Source organism: Microcaecilia unicolor, chromosome 1 (assembly GCF_901765095.1).
Source record: "Microcaecilia unicolor chromosome 1, aMicUni1.1, whole genome shotgun sequence".
NCBI lineage: Eukaryota > Metazoa > Chordata > Amphibia > Gymnophiona > Siphonopidae > Microcaecilia > Microcaecilia unicolor.
In genome coordinates this window covers 470133937-470153138 of record NC_044031.1, presented here as the reverse complement: position 1 = coordinate 470153138, position 19202 = coordinate 470133937, and the positions used below count along the sequence as shown (strand labels likewise).

Sequence of the window (19202 nt, the reverse complement as noted above, 5' to 3'; positions counted from 1 at the left end):
TGTTGAGCACCCAACTGGCACTTATATGCATAACTGTAACTGTCTCATGCGTAAATGCTTAGTATTCTATAATTTACGCACCTAATTGGCACCTAACTTTACGTGACCTATGGTAGAACGAGGAGGATTGTGTTGAAGAACAATATGCTTTAGATCTATGTTTCTCTCACAGAAAGACAAACACACAGAGGTCAATATTCAGTGGTGAAGCCATCATGTTTTATATATACTTAATTTCTCTTCAAATTGTCATTAACAAAAAAATCAGACCATAACAATCGTGGTACATATAATTTAGAATGTATAAGACAGTTAAAGTTATACAGTACAGTCTCGATTATCCACCCTTCGCTAATCTGACCATCTGGCATATCCAACAGACCCACCCCCCTTCCCGGTGATGTCATCACATTTATTTCTATTAAAAAATATATTTTTTAGAACAATTTTTCAAAATCAGAAACTCTTTGTCTTTGTTTATGCATTGTTTGAGGGATTTATGTGGTGTTTTTTGTATTATCCAACTTTTCATTTATCTGACAACGGGTCAGCCCCATTTAAGTCAGATAATCAAGACTTTTCTGTACTTATTTATAGTAGGGGAAAAAGACTTACAAGTACTGTTTTGAAAATGCACATGTGCACAGTCTTAACTTTATAATTATCCATTTAATATACCTGCTACTACCTATCATCATTTAGGGGCCTTGTTATCAACATGGGCTATCATTGAGACATATTATTTTACCTAGTTACTAATAACTGGGGTTAACAGTAAAATAGCACACCTAAACAGTAGCCCATGTTGATTTCCTTTCTTAAAGGAATAAATTATACTCTAAGTGTAAATTTATAATGGATTTTTATGTACATATATGCCTGTACTCACACTGAAAATGTCTCTTACAAAATTACTTAACCCTCCATTGCCCCAGGTACAAATAAGTACCTGTATATGTAAGCCGCATTGAGCCTGCCATGAGTGGGAAAGCGTGGGGTACAAATGTAACAAAAATAAAAATAAAAAAAATACCCCACATGTGCTAATATTACTACTACTACTTATCATTTCTATAGCACTACAAGACATATGCAACATGGGAACAATTCAGCAAAAATTGAGCAAAGTACGCACACCCTTATAAAATAGGCATCTCACTATAGGGACAGGCAAGCTCTGCAGTACCCCAGGGAATCTGCCTGACCGTAGCGATTGAAAACACAATGTTGAAGCACCACCCTCTACTGGCAGCAATGTAGTTGGAGGACTCCCACTCAGCTTAGAGGGTACAGTGGTGATAAGTGCTCCCATGGTAATTTTAGCACACAACCATAAATGAAACTAACAGAAAAAAAAGGCTTTTCTATGGCCACGGTAAAAATGGCCTTATCGCAAGGGAAAGGCCTTTGTAAGGGCATGCTAAAGTGAATTCTTACCACTGCTTTGTAAAAGGACCCCTAAAGTAGCACATTAATAAGCCATTGAAATGTAAATTCATGCAAAGCAGCTTAATAGTATTTAATGTTAATCACAGTAAAACAGGCATGTGCGCATTTTCCACAAAAAAAAAAAAAAAACAGCATCTTGATTAATGTAGCTACTGCTTTGATCGACTGACCCAGCCTTTTTTTCACAGCAGCAGTTAAGGGGGTCTCTGAGGTCAGGAGGCATCATTTTCTCAAATGATGGCCTCAGAGAAGGAGCGAATAGGAACCAATCCTATCTCCTTACTGGATCTTCCAGTATGGGAAAAAGTAGGGGAGTGGCAGCAGGAGGTTCCAGACCAGCAACACTAGGGTTCTTGGTCACACAGGGTATGCTTGCCACACTAGAGGTCTGTTTCATTTTAATGAGGCTGGAGGAGGTTATATGGGACCACTGGGCCACCAGAAATTGAGGTCCCCAGGGGGCTTCTTACAGAAATCCATCAGCCCCTTTATCTGCCAACTGCTACCACACAAAGGGGATCATTTACTTGAAATTTGAAATTTTGTTATGTATTACCACCATAAGAACATGAAAAGATTTCTCATCAAATTTGGCTATGCATACAGATCAGAACATTAGAACTGTCATACTATTATTCATCAAGCCCAGCATCCTATTTCATACAGTGATCAATCCAGATCTAGAAACTGATCTGCATGCATTGCTAAATTTCACAGAAAATAGTCTCTAACTAGATAGTACATTGGCCCAGATGAAAGCAGCGTTTGGTTTATTATACCTTTCCTGATGAAAAAACTGAAAAGAAGAAAAATCTGAGATGCTGATAATTGTAAAGAATCAGTTGCTCATGTGTCCTTTAAAATAACAAATCCACAAAGAGAGAAAACCGAAAGGAAACCCACAAAACACAGGTAGTAGCGGAACACAGTGGGAAATACCAAACAAATGAGTAAATGGTCCAAGTGCAGTCACTTTTTATTGTAGAATTAAAGGTGCTACCTTGGACTATTCACTCGTTTGTCTGGTATTTTCCTTTACAATACCAACTAGTAACAGGTGTACCAAAGACTGAAAATACCTTCCCACAAAGGGGCACACATAGCGCCAATTCTATTATGGCATTAGGGCATAAGAACGTAAGAGTAGCCATACTGGGTCAGACCAATGGTCCATCTAGCCCAGTATCCTGTTTTCCAATAGTGGCCAATCCAGGTAACAAGTACCAGGTAGAAACCCAATTAGCAGCAATATTCCATGCTACCAATCCCAGGGACAGCAGTGGCTTCCCCATGTCTGTCTCAATAGCAAACTCTGGACTTTTCCTCCAGGAACTTGTCCAAACCTTTTTAAAACCCAGATACGTTACCTGCTGTTACCACATCCTCTCCAAACCTTTTTTAAACCCAGATACGTTACCTGCTTAACAGTTTCAGAGCTTAACTATTCATTGAGTGAAAAAATATTTCCTCCTACTCGTTTTAAAAGTATTGTCATGTAACTTCCTCAAGTGTCCCCTAGTCTTTGCACTCTTGGAACGAGTAAAAAAATCAATTAACTTCTACTCATTCTACACCACTCAGGATTTTGTAGACCTCAATCATATATCTCCCCTCATCCATCTCTTTTCCAAGCTGAAGAGCCCCAACCTGTTATTCCAGATGTGAGCCCTTGAGCCCAGGACGAGGCCTAGTTTAGGATTTTGACCAAGGCCTAGGGTAGACCAAACAGACCCCACGCACCACCCCAGCCACCAAGCCCCGCACAATCACAACAGCCAACGGGCACCCCCAGAAAGTGGGAGATAGAGCATTCAGGCGGGCCTCATGGCCAATTGGGAACCCACTCACGCAGAGACCAAGCAAGCGGGCCTCACGGCCGACCAGGAACCAAGTCACACTCTGGGAAGGGAGAAAGAACAATAAGGGTTCCACACGGAACTGGGCCACAAGCAGCACATACAGTGCAGGGTAGAGTCACAGAGGAAAGAATAAGAGGCAGAAGCCTCTGAAGGTATACAAGGCTGTGCCACAGGCGAACAAGAAGACAAGAAGCCCCAGAAAGAAACACTCTAAGCTTATACAACACAGCACTCAAGGAAAAAGGAAACCAACTATAGGAATACACTCTAGGCTGAACCATTCAGCACACAAGGGAACTAGGCTGTACCTGCAGCATACAACGATACAGGGAAAGGGGAAGCCACTCAAGGAATACTCTCAGCTGTACCTTACAGCACTCAGGGAAAAGGGGAAGGAAAATCACCTATAGGAATACACTCTAGGCTGAACCATTCAGCACACAAGGGAACTAGGCTGTACCTACAGCATACAACGATACAGGGGACACACTAGGCTGAATATACAGTATATAAAGGGAAAGGGAGAACTACCTAAGGAATATTCAAAGCTGGCCCCACAACTCCCAAGGGAAAAAGGGAACTGCTAGAGGGAAAAAAACAGGGCAGAGCTACTCAGCAGACAAAGATAAAGGGGAGAGTAAGCAAACAGAGGAAGCTGCCTTGACACACACAGACCAGAAAAGGAACACTGCTCCCCCGTATACAGGAGACAGCTACAGCAAACAAAGAGAACTAAAACAAACAAACAAAAGCAAAATACAAGGACAGGGGGAGGCAGAACCACAGAACCACTTTAGTCACAAGAACGGTTGTGGTTGTTTGGTGCCCATTTTTAAGGCGCCGTTTATAGAATTTGGCCCATAGTATGTATTCCAGTGCCCAACCTTGGGCATCAGGACTTTCACCAACCAAAACCTGGTCTAAATCCTGGCACACAACTTGGGCATGTAACCCCCCCATAATTCTATAACATTGCGTATAATTCTTTCAAATGCCCCAACCCACCCAAGTCCCTCCCATAGCCACACCCCCTTTTGGGTTGCGGGTGAGAGGATTTAGGTGCGGATTTTTATAGAACCACGTGCAGACAGATCCACATGCAAATCCAAATTAGAGACAAATTAAGGTCAATAATTGACTGTTGGCCAAGTGTTGATTGTTAACAGCTCGTTAACTAATTATTTGCAGTCAGGTCTCAGGATCACATGCAATTTCAGGTGCTCAAATTTAGGCACTATTTATAGAATCCAGAGAGTAAGTGACCAGGGCACCATGTTTACAAAATAGCGCCCAGCACTTAAGTGTGTATTTTCCAGTTAAAGGTGTCAATCCCATATAGCACTCAGTAAACACTGGCATGCAATTGGCAACTTAATTAGGTGTGCCTTATAGAAATGCCCTTTAAATGAAAATTGTAATGGTCTACTCACAGGATTGGTGACAGAGAGGAACCGGTCATAGCTGATGAGCACTATATTATACATCGAACTCAGAGTCGCAAGGTAGTCTATGACTAACCACATCTTGCACATGCTTTTTCCAAGGACCCATCTTCGATTAAAAATGTAATTTTTCAGATACAGAGGAAGGGAGAAGATACCTAAAAGATTTCAGAAAATGTTAAAAATCTGTGAGCAACTGTAAATGATGCAGACTTCATATTTTGTAAAATATATGAAAAAGATTTTGTCATTTTGTCACTGTATTTGATAGGCTTTCATCATACTCCCCATCTTACACTCCATGTATAACAAACTAACATAACATATCCCACCAATGCCAACAACAATGTCTACAGAAATTACTTTCAGCATCATTTACTTTTAATATGTATCTATACTGTTCTATGTGTTGTCATCAGAGAATTTGGAATTGATCAGATTGGTCAAAAACATTCTTTACCAGCTCACGAAAGTTCAGCCTCTCTTTTGACCTTGAATTGCATTTTTACGTTTTATAACAATGTTATTTCAATTCCCCTTACTTCCTTCTGTTATATTTGGAAATATTCCTTATTTCATTAATAATAGGAATTATGTCACATGCAGATTCAATTTTATTAAACATTGTCCAGTTCCTACTTGGTATTTTTGACTGGACTTTACACCCTGCTTCTGCACATGCCTTTTGCTATGGCAACCATGGCCTCTCCTTCTTTTTCCTATAGAAAAGAATGATCAACATTATTTTACTTTCTAAATTTACATGGGCTTTTGGATGATACAGGTATTTTGATCTCCTTGATTCCCCCATGTCCGCAATCTTCATAAGAAGATAAGAGCATAAGAAAAGCCATGCTGAAGTTGAGCCCAGCACCCTGTCTCTGACAATGGACAGTCCAGATCACAACTACCGAACAGATCCCAAAAAGTAGATCTATTTCTCATAGCTCATTTCTTTAGTAGGGATGATCATTGCCTCCTATATTTACCTAATTGTTTTGAAACAAAAAAGACGGAATCAAAGCACAACACAATAGAAAATGTAGTTTCTTTCTCAGAAGTTCTGAGAGAAGAGGACATTTCTCTGGTAAGTGAACATTATTTTGCTTTGTGCTTTGGGAACTTCAAGATTGGGGTTTAAAGGAGCAGAATTAAACTATAAAAAAAGAAAGAAAACTTTACCAACTAATCTCCAACTCTTTTCCCCCTCATTTTAAAACTTGAACTTTGTACCACAGCATTAACAGATAGCCTCTAGGAGGCACTGCAGGACCTAGTTTAGGCTTACCACTACTACTAATAATTTCTATAGCTCTACAATCTAAGTTTTGTACCTGAGGCAATGAAGGGTTAAGTGACTTGCCCAAGGTCACAAAAAGCTGCAGTGGGAATCAAACCAAACCCAGGTTGCCAGGATCAAAGCCTGCTGCATGCTGGTAAAAAGTTACATTTAGGTACACTGGGTATTTTCACTGTCCCTGCAGGGTTCACAATCTAATTTTGTACCTGAGGCAATGGAAGGTTAAGTGACTTTGCCCAAGATCACAAGGAGCAGCAGCAGGATTTGAACCAAGCACCTCTGGATGTCAAGATTGGTGTTCTAACCACTAAGCAGTGGCGTTCCTAGCATGGATGGCACCCGGGGCGGATCGCTGATGCGCCCCCCGCCTGCGAAATGACATCTTCCCCCCAGGTGCACGCTGCTGGGGGGGTGCCATGGCGCGCGCCTGTGGGCTCCGACTTCGCGAACTTCGCTCGTTTGCTGCAGCTCCCTCTGCCCCGGAACAGGAAGTAACCTGTTCCAGGGCAGAGGGAGCTGCAGCGAACGAGTGAAGTTCGCGAAGTCGGAGCCCACAGACGCGCGCCGCAGCACCCCCCAGCGGCATGCACCCAAGGCGGACCGCCCCCACCGCCCCCCCTTGGTACGCCACTGCCACTAGGCTACTCCTCCACTCAATTTCAGGGTTTAATGCCAGTGATGGTCAGCAAAAAGCTGAATATTGACCCCATAAGTGTCATTTGTGTACCACCACAAATAATGAAGGTCTTTTACTAAGGCGTGCTCATGGTTTTGGCGCGCGCTAAAATTGTAGTCGCACTAAACGTTAGAGATGCCGATGCATTCCTATGGGTGTCTTTAATGTTTAGCACGCTCACAATTTTAGCATGCCCTAAAAACGCCCAATGATTGCAGTGCTAGTTAGCCTCCCTCTCTGCCAACCACTGGGATCTCAACTGCCATCATATGTTCAGAGCTGTAGCACTGTAGCAAAACCTGTGATGCCATCAAGATATGGACCTGGCCTATCTTCACTTTGGAGTTGACTAAATGCGTTAGTTTTTGCTGTCCATTTACTTTTTAACTTATAACCTTCTCCTTAGTGGGTACTTTTCACAATTCATAATATAGATTAAGCATTTAGGGCCGATTTTTTTTGGCACTGAAAAACACAAGCTTAGCACTATTCTATAAATCGCACATAAAGTTAGGTGTGGTTTATAGAATACATGTAGCGGCCATCCCCACAACTACAATATGAGTGTTGCCATTTACGCCAACTAAAACCTGGTGTAAATGCCTGCGCCTAATTAAGGCATGGATCAGGCATAGTTTATAACAGTGCGTATAATTTTAGGAATGCCCGTGACTTGCCCATGCCCCTCCCATGGCCACGCCCCTTTTGATATTCACATATTAGAATTTACGCGCACCTCTTTACAGAATATGCTTAGCAAGTTGTGCGTATAAATTCTAATTAGTGCCTTCATCTTGTTTTTCATCATGGGAGCAATGAGTAGTCATTTTCGGCAACATGTTTCAAGCATTTCTCCTTTTAAACGTTTTCCCGCCATTATTTTTTAGCGTTTTGAGTTCCATGTTTAGAATCAGTCAACTTTTTACCCCCTTTTATTTCATTTCTTTTCATTTTTCATTCACCTTTCTGTCTGACAAGGTTATATCTCTCCCACTACTTTTGCTTTCCTGCCATTTTCAGTGCTTGCCGCCCTTTACTCCTAACAAATTATTGGCCGATATTCGATCTCCTCCGCTTCTGTTCTTTTCCTATTTCTCAACAGCAGCCTGCACACACAACACAGTGTGGTCGTGCCGCATATTTGTATAACTTTGTTTCACTCACATTCCCATTCTAATTAGGTGCAATCACCACTAACGCTATTTGTTTGAGTTCTTTTTGGCATTTTCTTTCATTCAAAAACCAGATGTTAGTAGGTATTATTCCATTAAGTCATGTGCAACACACTACCTTTCCATCATACAGGAGATGTAATACAAAGATGAGAGCATATAACCATGAAACATCCTTTTTAATATGTCATACCTTTTTCAATATAGGTTTTTCTGTCACCTTACCCAATATATTACAGCACTTTCAGTTGATATTTGATGTTTTCACCTAGATTGCAACTCTACAGCGAGGACTTCATTTTCTTCTTTTATACAGACTTATTGCCAGGAGTATAAGAGGTATTTCTTTGTTTAACCATATGAGCAGCATAGTATGAGCACCATAGCATGCTTTCATAAGGTTGCAACTTTCTTACATTTACATTCTTTCTTTTCATATGTTTTCATTTTTGTTTTATATATGTCCAGTACAGTCCATATATTCTAAGAGTTTTTATTGCACCCTTTTGCAACATATGTATTTTAGATCATCTGTCTGAGTGTCACTCCATCATGTGTACATGGTTTTATTTATTAATATATAATTTTAGATATTTTTATTACCTATCACTCATATTCTCTTTATGTTTAATTTCATTTAGAAATATTGACCCTTGAGAGCTATGAGAGGGAAAAAGATGGAGCAATACAGGATATGGAGGGTGCAGAGAAATGGAGCAGTGAGGACCATGGTGGGGGAGATGGGGCAATGTAAGATATAGGGGTGGACAAAGAGAGCAATGCATAATATGATGGAGAAGAGATGTGGCAATGCAGAATATGGGGGGTGAGGACTGAGTGCAATGCAGAATTGGGGGGGGGATGGGGCAAAGTAGGATATAGGGGGAGACAAGGCAATACATCCAGGGATGGTGGTTTTGTTTTTGTGATAGTAGTGGTGGTGGTGGTGGGGAGAGGAGGAGAAACAGAGTGATACTAGATGGTTGGGGTGGGACTGAGAGATGGGGCAATGCTGGATGGTGATGGTGTGTGAAAGAAGAGATGGGTGATATTGCATGGTGAGGGAAAGAGAGAGAGATGGGTCAATGGTGGATGATAGAGAGAGAGGAGCAATGATGGATGGTTGGGGAAGAGATAGAAAGGGGTAATGCTAGATTGCCAAGGAAAGAGAGGGACAGATGTTGGAAATGGAGGATGGAAGAAAGAAAGAAAGAAAGAAAGAAAGAAAGAAAGAAAGAAAGAAAGAAAGAAAGAAAGAAAGAAAGAAAGAAAGAAAGAAAGAAAGAAAGAAAGAAAGAAAGAAGGGAGATAGTGGATATGATCAGAGGGTAAGAAAAGGGAAGGAAGGGGAAATGCACATAAATGGCAGGGAATGGAAGAGAGGAGAGAAGGGAGGAAATGCCACCCTGGATGGAAGGAAAGGGAAGAGCTGGAAACTAGATAGATTTGAGAAGGAGGCAGAAATATGAAAGAAAGATGGATATAGGGCAGGGAGTGAAGAAGAAAGGGAGAGAATAAAGAAATAGTGAATGGACATGGGTACCTGGAAAACTTCAGAGCACAGAGAGAGGGAAGCAGAATCAGAGACAGGGAACAAGATGATTAGAAAAATAAAAATCACCAGACAACAAAGGTAAGAAAAACTATTTTTTTTTTCAGTTTAGTAATTGAAACATGTCAGTTCTGAAAATGTATTTCTATTGTCTATATTCTGCACAGTACAGGAGGACGTGTGAGGAGGAGGATGCTTTACTGCTATTAATCGTGTGATTATAATTTTTAATCAATGTGCAGCCCTAATCTGGAAACATTCTTTCACTTTTTTAAAATGTTAAAGTCTGGAATAGTATTCCAATTCAAAATGTTACATCTTATCTCTTATTTAGAAAGGTTCTGAAAACTTATTTATTTTCAAAGCAGTGATTGTAATTAGAAATGTGCTTTATTTTGCTAGACAGGAATGATGTTTGTATTAGTGAAGTTAATAAATACTATTAATACTGACTTCTTTGTTTTTTTATTGTTAATTACTTCTTCTATGAGAATTTTTTATTGTTTGTAATCCACTCTGCAAAAAGCAGAATAGAAATTAATTAATACAATGCAATACAATGTGAAGAGGTAAGCATAATGGTATATCCATGCAAAGTGCCTTAGGGGCTAAGGGAAGGATTTTATATTTAATATGCTAGTTGATGGGCAGCCAATGAAATCCTGGACGTGTCAGAGTTGTTGTCTATTTCTCAGCAGATCATGTTTAAGGATTGTTGTTTAATCTTAACCACTTTATAAAATGGTTAGAATATTAATTAGATATGAGATGGAGAGAATCTTATGGTCCAATTTATTATGAGTATCATCTATTTGGTGAGACAAAGCTTCTTTTATTGAATGCTCTCCCTTCTTTGTTTAGATTGGAGGCCAATGTGATGCAGCTCATGAAGCAATTAAAAGCACCTTTGTATCAAAAAGTGGATGGTTTTAGTAGGTGAATTTGATGTGGAGGCGTATTATGCAACTAAGACATCATCCGCACAGCAAAGGCACGACAATATAGTGAAGGACAGAAGGCAAGCAAGGGAAGAGGGGAAGCAGTACTAGGAGACACAGAGTTATTGCAGTGTTATCCAATAAATACTTATTTCTATATTTTTTCACAGGGGGTGTTACAAACCATTGACCATCACTGGCTCTATGGATAATGGCAATATTCAGGGGCTGAGTCAAGGAATCATAGTAGGATCTATCAGATCAGCGTACATACCCCTATTTTGGCTAAAATGAGCCAAGCATATTTCTTTCAAGGGTAGTATCGCAATCCTCATCAATCCTGAGATGTTACTCTTTATGCTTATAATGTTTTAGTACTCTTTAGCATTTTCAGCCTTTTACTTTCAATTTTTTAATTTTTGTATACATATATACTATATCCATATAACGGTTTCAAAGTAATACTTAGCTTTTACTAAGTTTTCAATATTGGAGACAAGTTGTCACCTACACAGTTGACTGTGAGCTCCCTTCAATTGTAATATATTTGGTGCCTATTGCATACATAGAAATATATGGGCATTTCTAACGTTTTGCGCATGCATATGTTGAATGCACGCTAAAAACACTAGTACACCTTTGTAAAAGAACCCCTTAATGTCTGTCCATATAGCTAAATGATTGAAAAAAGGACAACCATTTCTACTGGATGTATTGCTTCTATGGCTTTCTGCATCCTATTTTCTACCAAGGCATGTTGATAAAAGCAAAATTATAAAGTACTATGGTATGTGATATTGACTGAACCAGCATGCCAATCACAATTAGACTGAGAAAGAAATGATTAATTTTTGCTAGGAAATGGCTGTGTTTCATTGCAGATTAGTTACCTATGAAGAAATCACAGAGCGCCAGATTTAGAAGAAAGTAATTGCTTTGTGTTCTTAGATTCTTCTCCACCACAAAGCTCAGGATGACTAAAGCATTTCCGAATCCAGTGATACAGATCATTAGAATCATAGCCACAGCCTGAAAGACAGTCTTGATGTCTAGACGCTGCTCAGAGGAAAAAGTTTGATTGAAAGAGCAAGGTAACAGATTAAGATCTTCCTCATGCACAACTGATGTGTTTCTCAGAGAGGTCGACATGACGATTGCATTGATTTAAAAAAGCATCTTCCTTCCTTCCATAAGACACCTTATAAATCCTACAAGATATGAATGTTTGAAATGTGATAGCTTTTCGCTTCTTTTTTCTATTTGATGTCATTTTGTACTAGCTATGGAAAAGCACACCAGCCAAAACAGGATACTGGATTTTTCTTTTTCAAAGCTTATATTTGTACCATAAGCTTTCAAAGCTTATACCTGTAACATAGCATAATATTTTACCAAATAATTCTACATCTCAATTCAAACAAAATGAAAGCCACAGCTTAACAAGTCAGTTACCTTGCCTTGCATCCAGCAGGATGTAAATTAGTGTAGGGGTTCTCCACTTTTCTCCATTCTGGGCTGTGTCAAGCTATGTTTAATTTGCTGTATGAGGGATCTTAATGATCTTTGGAATTCTACTCCTTATTATATGTTTATAACATCCCTTGGGCCTTCCCTATAAATAATTTGATATAACATATAATTGTGGCATTTAACCATGATTCCAGAAATGTTGTCTTTTAAAGAACCCACCTACCTTCGAGAAATGATTGTTAAAAAAAAAATACCTGCTGTGCTACAAGGCTAGTACTGAAAAAGAGGTAATAAAGCATGCAGAGTAACCAACAAACAAACACCTTTACTAACTTTTTTGCTTAAGAAAACACAAAGTGAAGGAATACATTTAGGAGGCTTAAGCACTATTTAAATATATAAAAAAGAAATTTATATGTGTAAATCAGCATATACCGGTGATTCCCAAACCTGGTCTTGGAGATACCCCAGCCAGTCAGGTTTTCAGGATATCCACAATGAATATAAATGCATGCAAATCTGCCTCATGAATATTCATTGTGGATATCCTGAAAACCTGACTAGCTGGTGTGCCTCCAGGACCAGGTTTGGGAATCACTGGCATTTACCTATCAGTAGTGATTTTCGAAAAGGTACTACTTATATGTGTACAGGTCAATTCTATAATCGAAGCAACTGTATCTATGCACCACCAGTGGAATTCCTAGCTTGTTCACCACCTGTGGCACGTCACCCCCTGAAGAACCACACCCCTCCCTCCCCCAAGCACATCACCTGACCTTTCCTCCTATCAGGGCCATCGAGAAGGGGGGCAGGGGGGACAAATTTCCCTGGGTCCAGGCCTCCAAGGGGGGCCCGGCCTGCAGTCCCCAGTCTCACGCACCCGCCCTCAGCTCCGTTGACAGCCTCTCTCCATCCGCCACCGGGCCTCCTGCATTCACCTCCGTGTGAAAGCGCAACGGCAATTCGCCTCCCTTCGGGCCTTCCCCCCCTGTGCCCTGCCCTCGTCTGATGTAACTTCCTGTTTCCGCGAGGGTGGGACACAGGGAGGGAAGGTCTGAAGGGAGGCGAACTGCCACTATGATTGTTTAATTTACCAGATTTTTGGCTATGTACTACTACTACTATTTAGCATTTTTATAGTGCTACAAAGCGTACGCAGCGCTGCCCAAACATAGAAGAAAGACAGTCCCTGCTCAAAGAGCTTACAATCTAATAGACAAAAAATAAAGCAAGCAAATCAATTAATGTGTAGAGGAAAGAGGAGAGGAGGGTAGGTGGAGGCGAGTGGTTACAAGTCAAAAGCAATGTTAAAGAGGTGGGCTTTCAATCTAGATTTAAAGATGGTCAAGGATGGGGCAAGACGTAGGGGCTCAGGAAGTCTATTCCAGGTGTAGGGTGCAGCGAGACAGAAGGAGCGAAGTCTGAAGTTGGCAGTAGTGGAGAAGGGAACAGATAAGAAGGATTTATCCATGGAACAGAGTGCACGGGAAGGGGTGTAGGGAAGGACGAGTGTGGAGAGATACTGGGGAGCAGCAGAGTGAGTACATTTATAGGTTAGTGGAAGAAGTTTAAACAGGATACAAAAATGGATAGGGAGCCAGTGAAGCGACCTGAGGAGAGGGGTAGTATGAGTAAAGCGATCCTGGTGGAAGACGAGACCGGCAGCAGAGTTTTGAACCGACTGGAGAGGGGAGAGGTGACTAAGTGGGAGGCCAGCAAGAAGCAGATTGCAGTAGTCTAAACGAGAGGTGACAAGGGTGTGGATGAGGGTTCTGGTAGAGTGCTCGGAAAGAAAGGGGCGGATTTTATGGATGTTGTAAAGAAAGAAATGACAGGTCTTGGCGATCTGCTGGATATGAGTAGAAAAGAAGGAGAGAGAAGAGTCAGAGATGACCCCAAGGTTACGAGCTGAAGAGACAGGGAGAATGAGAAAGCCATCAACGGAAATAGAAAATGGGGGGAGCAGGGAGGTGGGTTTGGGGGGGGAAAATGAGAAGCTCGGTTTTGGTCATGTTTAATTTCAGGTGGCATTGAGACATCCAGACAGCAATGTCAGACAAGCACGCTGAAACTTTGGTTTGGATGCAAGGTGAGATATCAGGGGTAGAAAGGTAGATTTGGGAGTCATCAGCATAAAGATGGTAGAAAAAGCCATGGGATGAGATTAATGAACCAAGGGAAGAAGTGTAGATAGAAAAGAGGAGGGGACCAAGAACAGGACCCTGCGGTACGCCGACAGGCAGAGGGATAGAAGTAGAAGAGGATCCACCAGAGTGAACACTGAAGGTGCGGAGGGAGAGGTAGGAAGAGAACCAGGAAAGCACAGAGCCCTGGAATCCAAGTGAGGACAGTGTATTGAGGAGTATGCTGTGATCGACAGTGTCAAAAGCGGCGGAAAGATCAAGAAGAATGAGGATGGAATAGAGACCTCTGGATTTAGCCAGTAGTAGGTCATTGGAGACTTTAGTAAGCACAGTTTCGGTTGAATGGAGAGGGCGAAAACCAGATTGTAGTGGGTCAAGAATAGCATGTGAGGAGAGAAAATCAAGGCAGCAGTGGTGAACAGCGTGCTCAAGTAATTTGGAGAGAAAAGGGAGGAGGTAGAGGTAATTAGAGGGACAAGTAGGGTCGAGTGAAGGCTTCTTAAAGAGAGGTGTGACCACAGCATGTTTAAAGGCAGTAGGGACAGTCGCAGTGGAAAGTGAGAGGTTGAGAATGTGACAGATAAAAGGAATAAGAGCAGGAGAGATGGCATTAAGGTGGGTGGGAATGGGATCAGAGGAACAGGTGGTACATTTTGAGGAAGAAAGGAGAAGTGTAGTTTCCTCCATAGTAACTTCAGGAAAGGAGGAAAAGGAATGAGGGGAAGGAGAGAGAGGGGAACAGACTAGTGGAGGGAGAGGTGGCGAGGTAGAGAATTCAAGGTTTATCTTTTGAACCTTGTCGTGAAAGAATTCAGCAAGGGTCTGTTATATTATGTTATAAAGTACTTATATTTCACCAACTCCCAGCAATGGTTCAAAGCGGATAACAAAAGGACAACAAGATTAAATATAACAGTATTAGTGATGCATTAAATACTTTCCAAACAAATAGGTTTTTAAACCTTTACGAAACTTACAATAAGAGTTTTAAGATCTCAATTCTGCAGGTAACAAGTTCCAAAATTGAACAGCTATAGACACATATAACTTATAGACAGCTTGATAACATATAAGCACTTAAAACTGCACATACAAATTTGGGCACAGACCCAATTTACATGCACAATTTAACTGACAAATGAACTAATTAGCACCTCTAATTGGGACTAATAATCAATTATTGGAGATAATTGACATCAATTTAAATTTACGCATGCATCTTTAGGTGCTGGGATCCACATAAAATTTTACATGCAGATCCAAAAAGGGAGGTGCAATCATGAAAGGAGCATGGGTAGATCAAGGGCATTCCTTGAATTTGTGCGCAGTTACAGAATAAGGGAGATCAACACTTAATTTAGGCATGAGAATTTACACCAGGATTCAGTTGGTGTAAATCCTCATGCCCTAAATTGGGTGTGGATCCCAGTGCCAAATGCTATTCTATAAATGGTATCCAACTCTAAGAAAGAATAGGAAGTTCCTCTACGGTAATCCAAAGTCAACAGAAGAAAAGTAGAGAATGACACTTTATTGTTGCACCAATAGAAAAGACCCAACACAGGTCCGTGTTTCGGCAGACAGGTCACCTGCTTCAGTGGTCAGGTACAAGCACTCTATATGGTTGAGAGTGTTGTACTGGTGCAAAACACTGGATATCAGTAATTATTCTTTACTTTAGTTAATATCTATTGAATTTATTATTATGGCCCTTCTTCCCTGTTAAATGAAATTGGCTTCTTAAAAATTGTAACCTGCTTAGAACTATGAGGTAATAGTGGGATAGAAAACTGATTTACCATTACCATTCTAACTGTTGCCACTTTCCCCACACTCACAATAGACAATGCACCATCTTCAAATGCAAGCTTGGGAAGGCTGACCTGTCTAATATCGTTTCTAGCTGCTCTCACATCACTATGACCTTGTTTTTAGAATGCCAAGGGTTAAGATGAATCTGCAGAGCTTGAAGGCTTATAGGTGGCAAGCTATTCCTGTATGCTGTGCTATAATAGGTACCACTATCCCTTGCATAACTTTTATAAGAATGTACGAACATAAGCATTGCCATACTGGGACAGACAGAAGGTCCATCAAGCCCAGTATCCTGTTTCCAACAGTGGCCAATACACCTCACAAGTACCTGGCAAGATCCCAAAACAGTACAATACATTTTATGCTGTTATCCCAGAAATAAGCAGTGGATTTTCCCAAATCCATCTTAATAATGGCTTATAGACTTCATTTCGGAAGATATCCAACCCTTTTTTTAAATCCTGCTAAGTTAACTGCTTTTACCATATTCTCTGGCAACTGATTCCAAAGTTTAATTACACATTGAGTAAAGAAATATTTTCTCCAATTTACTACTTTGTAGCTTCATTGCTTGTCCCCTAGTCCTGGTATTTTTGGAAAGAGTAAACAAGTGATTCATGTCTACCCGTTCCACTCCATTCATTCCATGCAACCAGGCCCTGCTAATGAGAATTGCCAACTTACTCTTTAGTCAGCAGCATCTTCTGTTTCTGTTAGCTGTAGCACATTCACTCTGCAAGAGGTATCCTGTGAAATATTGCATAACTGTAGACCAGTGGCGTACCAAGGGGGGGTGGGGTGGGGGCGGTGGAGGAAGACCATATAAGAACCTAAGATTTGCCATACTAGGTCAGACCAAGGGTCCATCTATTCCTGCATCCTGTTTCCAACAGTGGCCAGTCCAAGTCACAAGTACTTGGAAGAGTCCAAAAAAAGTAGAATAAGTAGTGGCTTTCCCCAGGTGTACCTTAACAGTTTATTGACTTTTCCTCCAGGAATTTGTCCAAACCTTTGTTAAACCCATCTACATTGACTGTGTTTATCACTTGCTTTGGTAATGAGTTACAGAGTTTGACTATATGTGAGTGAAATTTTTTTACCTATTATATAACTTCATGGAATGTCCCCTAGTTTGTTTTACTTTTTGATAATCAATTCACTCCATTCAGCCCTCCCCCACCCCCACACACACACAAGGTGTGTGAAATGTGGTTGGCATGCTGCATGGTCTACAGCAGTGGCGTTCCTAGCCTCGACGACACCCGGGGCGGATCGCCGATGCGCCCCCCCCCCCCGGGTGCAGCGCGCCCCCCCTGGCAAAATGACACCCCCCCGGGTGCATGCCGCTGGGGGGTGCTGCGGCGCACGCCTGTCAGCTGTGAGTTTGAATCGCTACGCTAAATTCTCTTGTTCGCTGCAGCTCCCTCCCTCTGCCCTGGAACAGGTTACTTCCTGTTCCGGGGCAGAGGGAGGGAGCTGCAGCGAACGAGAGAATTGAGCATAGCGATTCGAACTCGCAGCCAACAGGCGTGCACCGCGGCAACCCCCCTAGCAGCGTGCACCCGGGGGGGTGTCATTTTGCCAGGGGGGGCGCATCGGCGATCCGCCCCGGGTGTCGTCGAGGCTAGGAACGCCACTGCTGTAGACCATGCAGCATGCCAACCACATTTCACACACCTTGTGTGTGTGTGGGGGGGGGGAGGGCTGAATGGAGTGAATTGATTATCAAAAAGTAAAACAAACTAGGGGACATTCCATGAAGTTATATAATAGGTAAAAAAATTTCACTCACATATAGTCAAACTCTGTAACTCATTACCAAAGCAAGTGATAAACACAGTCAATGTAGATGGGTTTAACAAAGGTTTGGACAAATTCCTGGAGGAAAAGTCAATAAACTGTTAAGGTACACCTGGGGAAAGCCACTACTTATTCTACTTTTTTTGGACTCTTCCAAGTACTTGTGACTTGGACTGGCCACTGTTGGAAACAGGATGCAGGAATAGATGGACCCTTGGTCTGACCTAGTATGGCAAATCTTAGGTTCTTATATGGTCTTCCTCCACCTCAGATTTGTCCAGATACCTTAAGCAGCTTTTAAGCAGACCAAAGGTTCTTTCTATGATAGCCTTGGTTTAGTGGTGGACCCTAGTGTACCATTCCTGTGCCTTACTCTGGAATCCTACCATGGGGCTCATTAATCAGTTTCTTTAAGGTTAGCTTCTATAACTTCTGTGGAAAAAAGCAAAGAAAGAAGACTGTGTGGAATGAACAAACAACTCCAGTGGGCAAAGAATTTCGTGGTGTTTTAGTAATGTTGTAGAAAGTGAACAAGAGAGCAACATGTGCATACCATAACAGTGAAAAGGTATGTGTGAAAGGAAAATGCTGATCTAGTAGTCATCGTTGGCCTTGTGATTTGACCACTCTCAAATTTGTCATGTATTCCTGAGTGAGTTAGTATGTAGGCATCATGACAAGAGTTCAGTGCTCAATGTGTCAAGTCTGTTATGAGCTCACTGACCTGCGCTGGCTCGGTGATTGTCCTTTACTAGAGACTGCTGATTCTTCGGCATTGGATATGGACTGATGAGCGGGTTAAGATCGGACACACTGATATTTTGATGGACTAAGATCATTGAATTGAATAGAATTCAGTGAATATGCAGTGGTGAGCTCATAACAGACTTGACACGTTAAGCGTACAGGCTTTATATATTATGAGGAAAGTGCTGTATAATTTTGTATAGTAGTTTTATAGTGTTTATATATATATATATATATATATATATATTGTTCATATGATTTTTGTAGAGTGCTTTCATGTAGTGTAGATGTGGGATGAATGTGAATGTGAGTATGTGATAGGATGATAGAGTGTATTGTAATATGATTATTTAAGATATTTAATAAAGATTCACAAGTTTGATAATATTTTAACAGTTGCTTAATAATTCACAATGAATATTCATAGTGGGTATCCTGAAAATCTGACTGACTAGGGTGCCTCCAGGACCAGGTTTGGGAACCACTGGCATAGTCCAAGGTCCATTGTCTGCAGTAATTTGCTATTCCAAGTAACTTCCTAAGTTGTTTCTTAGTAGTAGGCTATGGTAAAGTTTGAATAGCAGCACTTCAGGTGGGTAACAACTCTCTACTACTTTGACTAAGTAGAAATCCCAAATATGTAACTTGGGGTTGGTAGAACTAGAGTTTCTTCCAATTGGCTTTTAAGCCTGTATGAATAGTGGTTAGTAATAGCTTCCTTAGTGGGTGAGCAGACGGAAGTCATCATATACTGTACCAAGATGGAACCTCCCTCAAATTTCAAGGGTTCTAAGGCCTTTTTTATGCTTGAGAAAATAAGAGGGACTTCGTTGTA

General features: G+C 41.1%; 1 protein-coding gene across 1 annotated transcript in view; it reads right to left on the bottom strand.

The window, feature by feature from the left end:
- The window catches only part of LOC115458467 (histamine H3 receptor-like), a 101902-nt gene that overhangs the window by 16478 nt on the left and 66222 nt on the right, over positions 1-19202 (bottom strand). The window contains exon 3 of the mRNA XM_030188454.1: positions 4739-4908. Within this exon, the coding sequence (XP_030044314.1) occupies positions 4739-4908 (170 nt within the window). The remainder of the gene's footprint in view (positions 1-4738; positions 4909-19202) is intronic.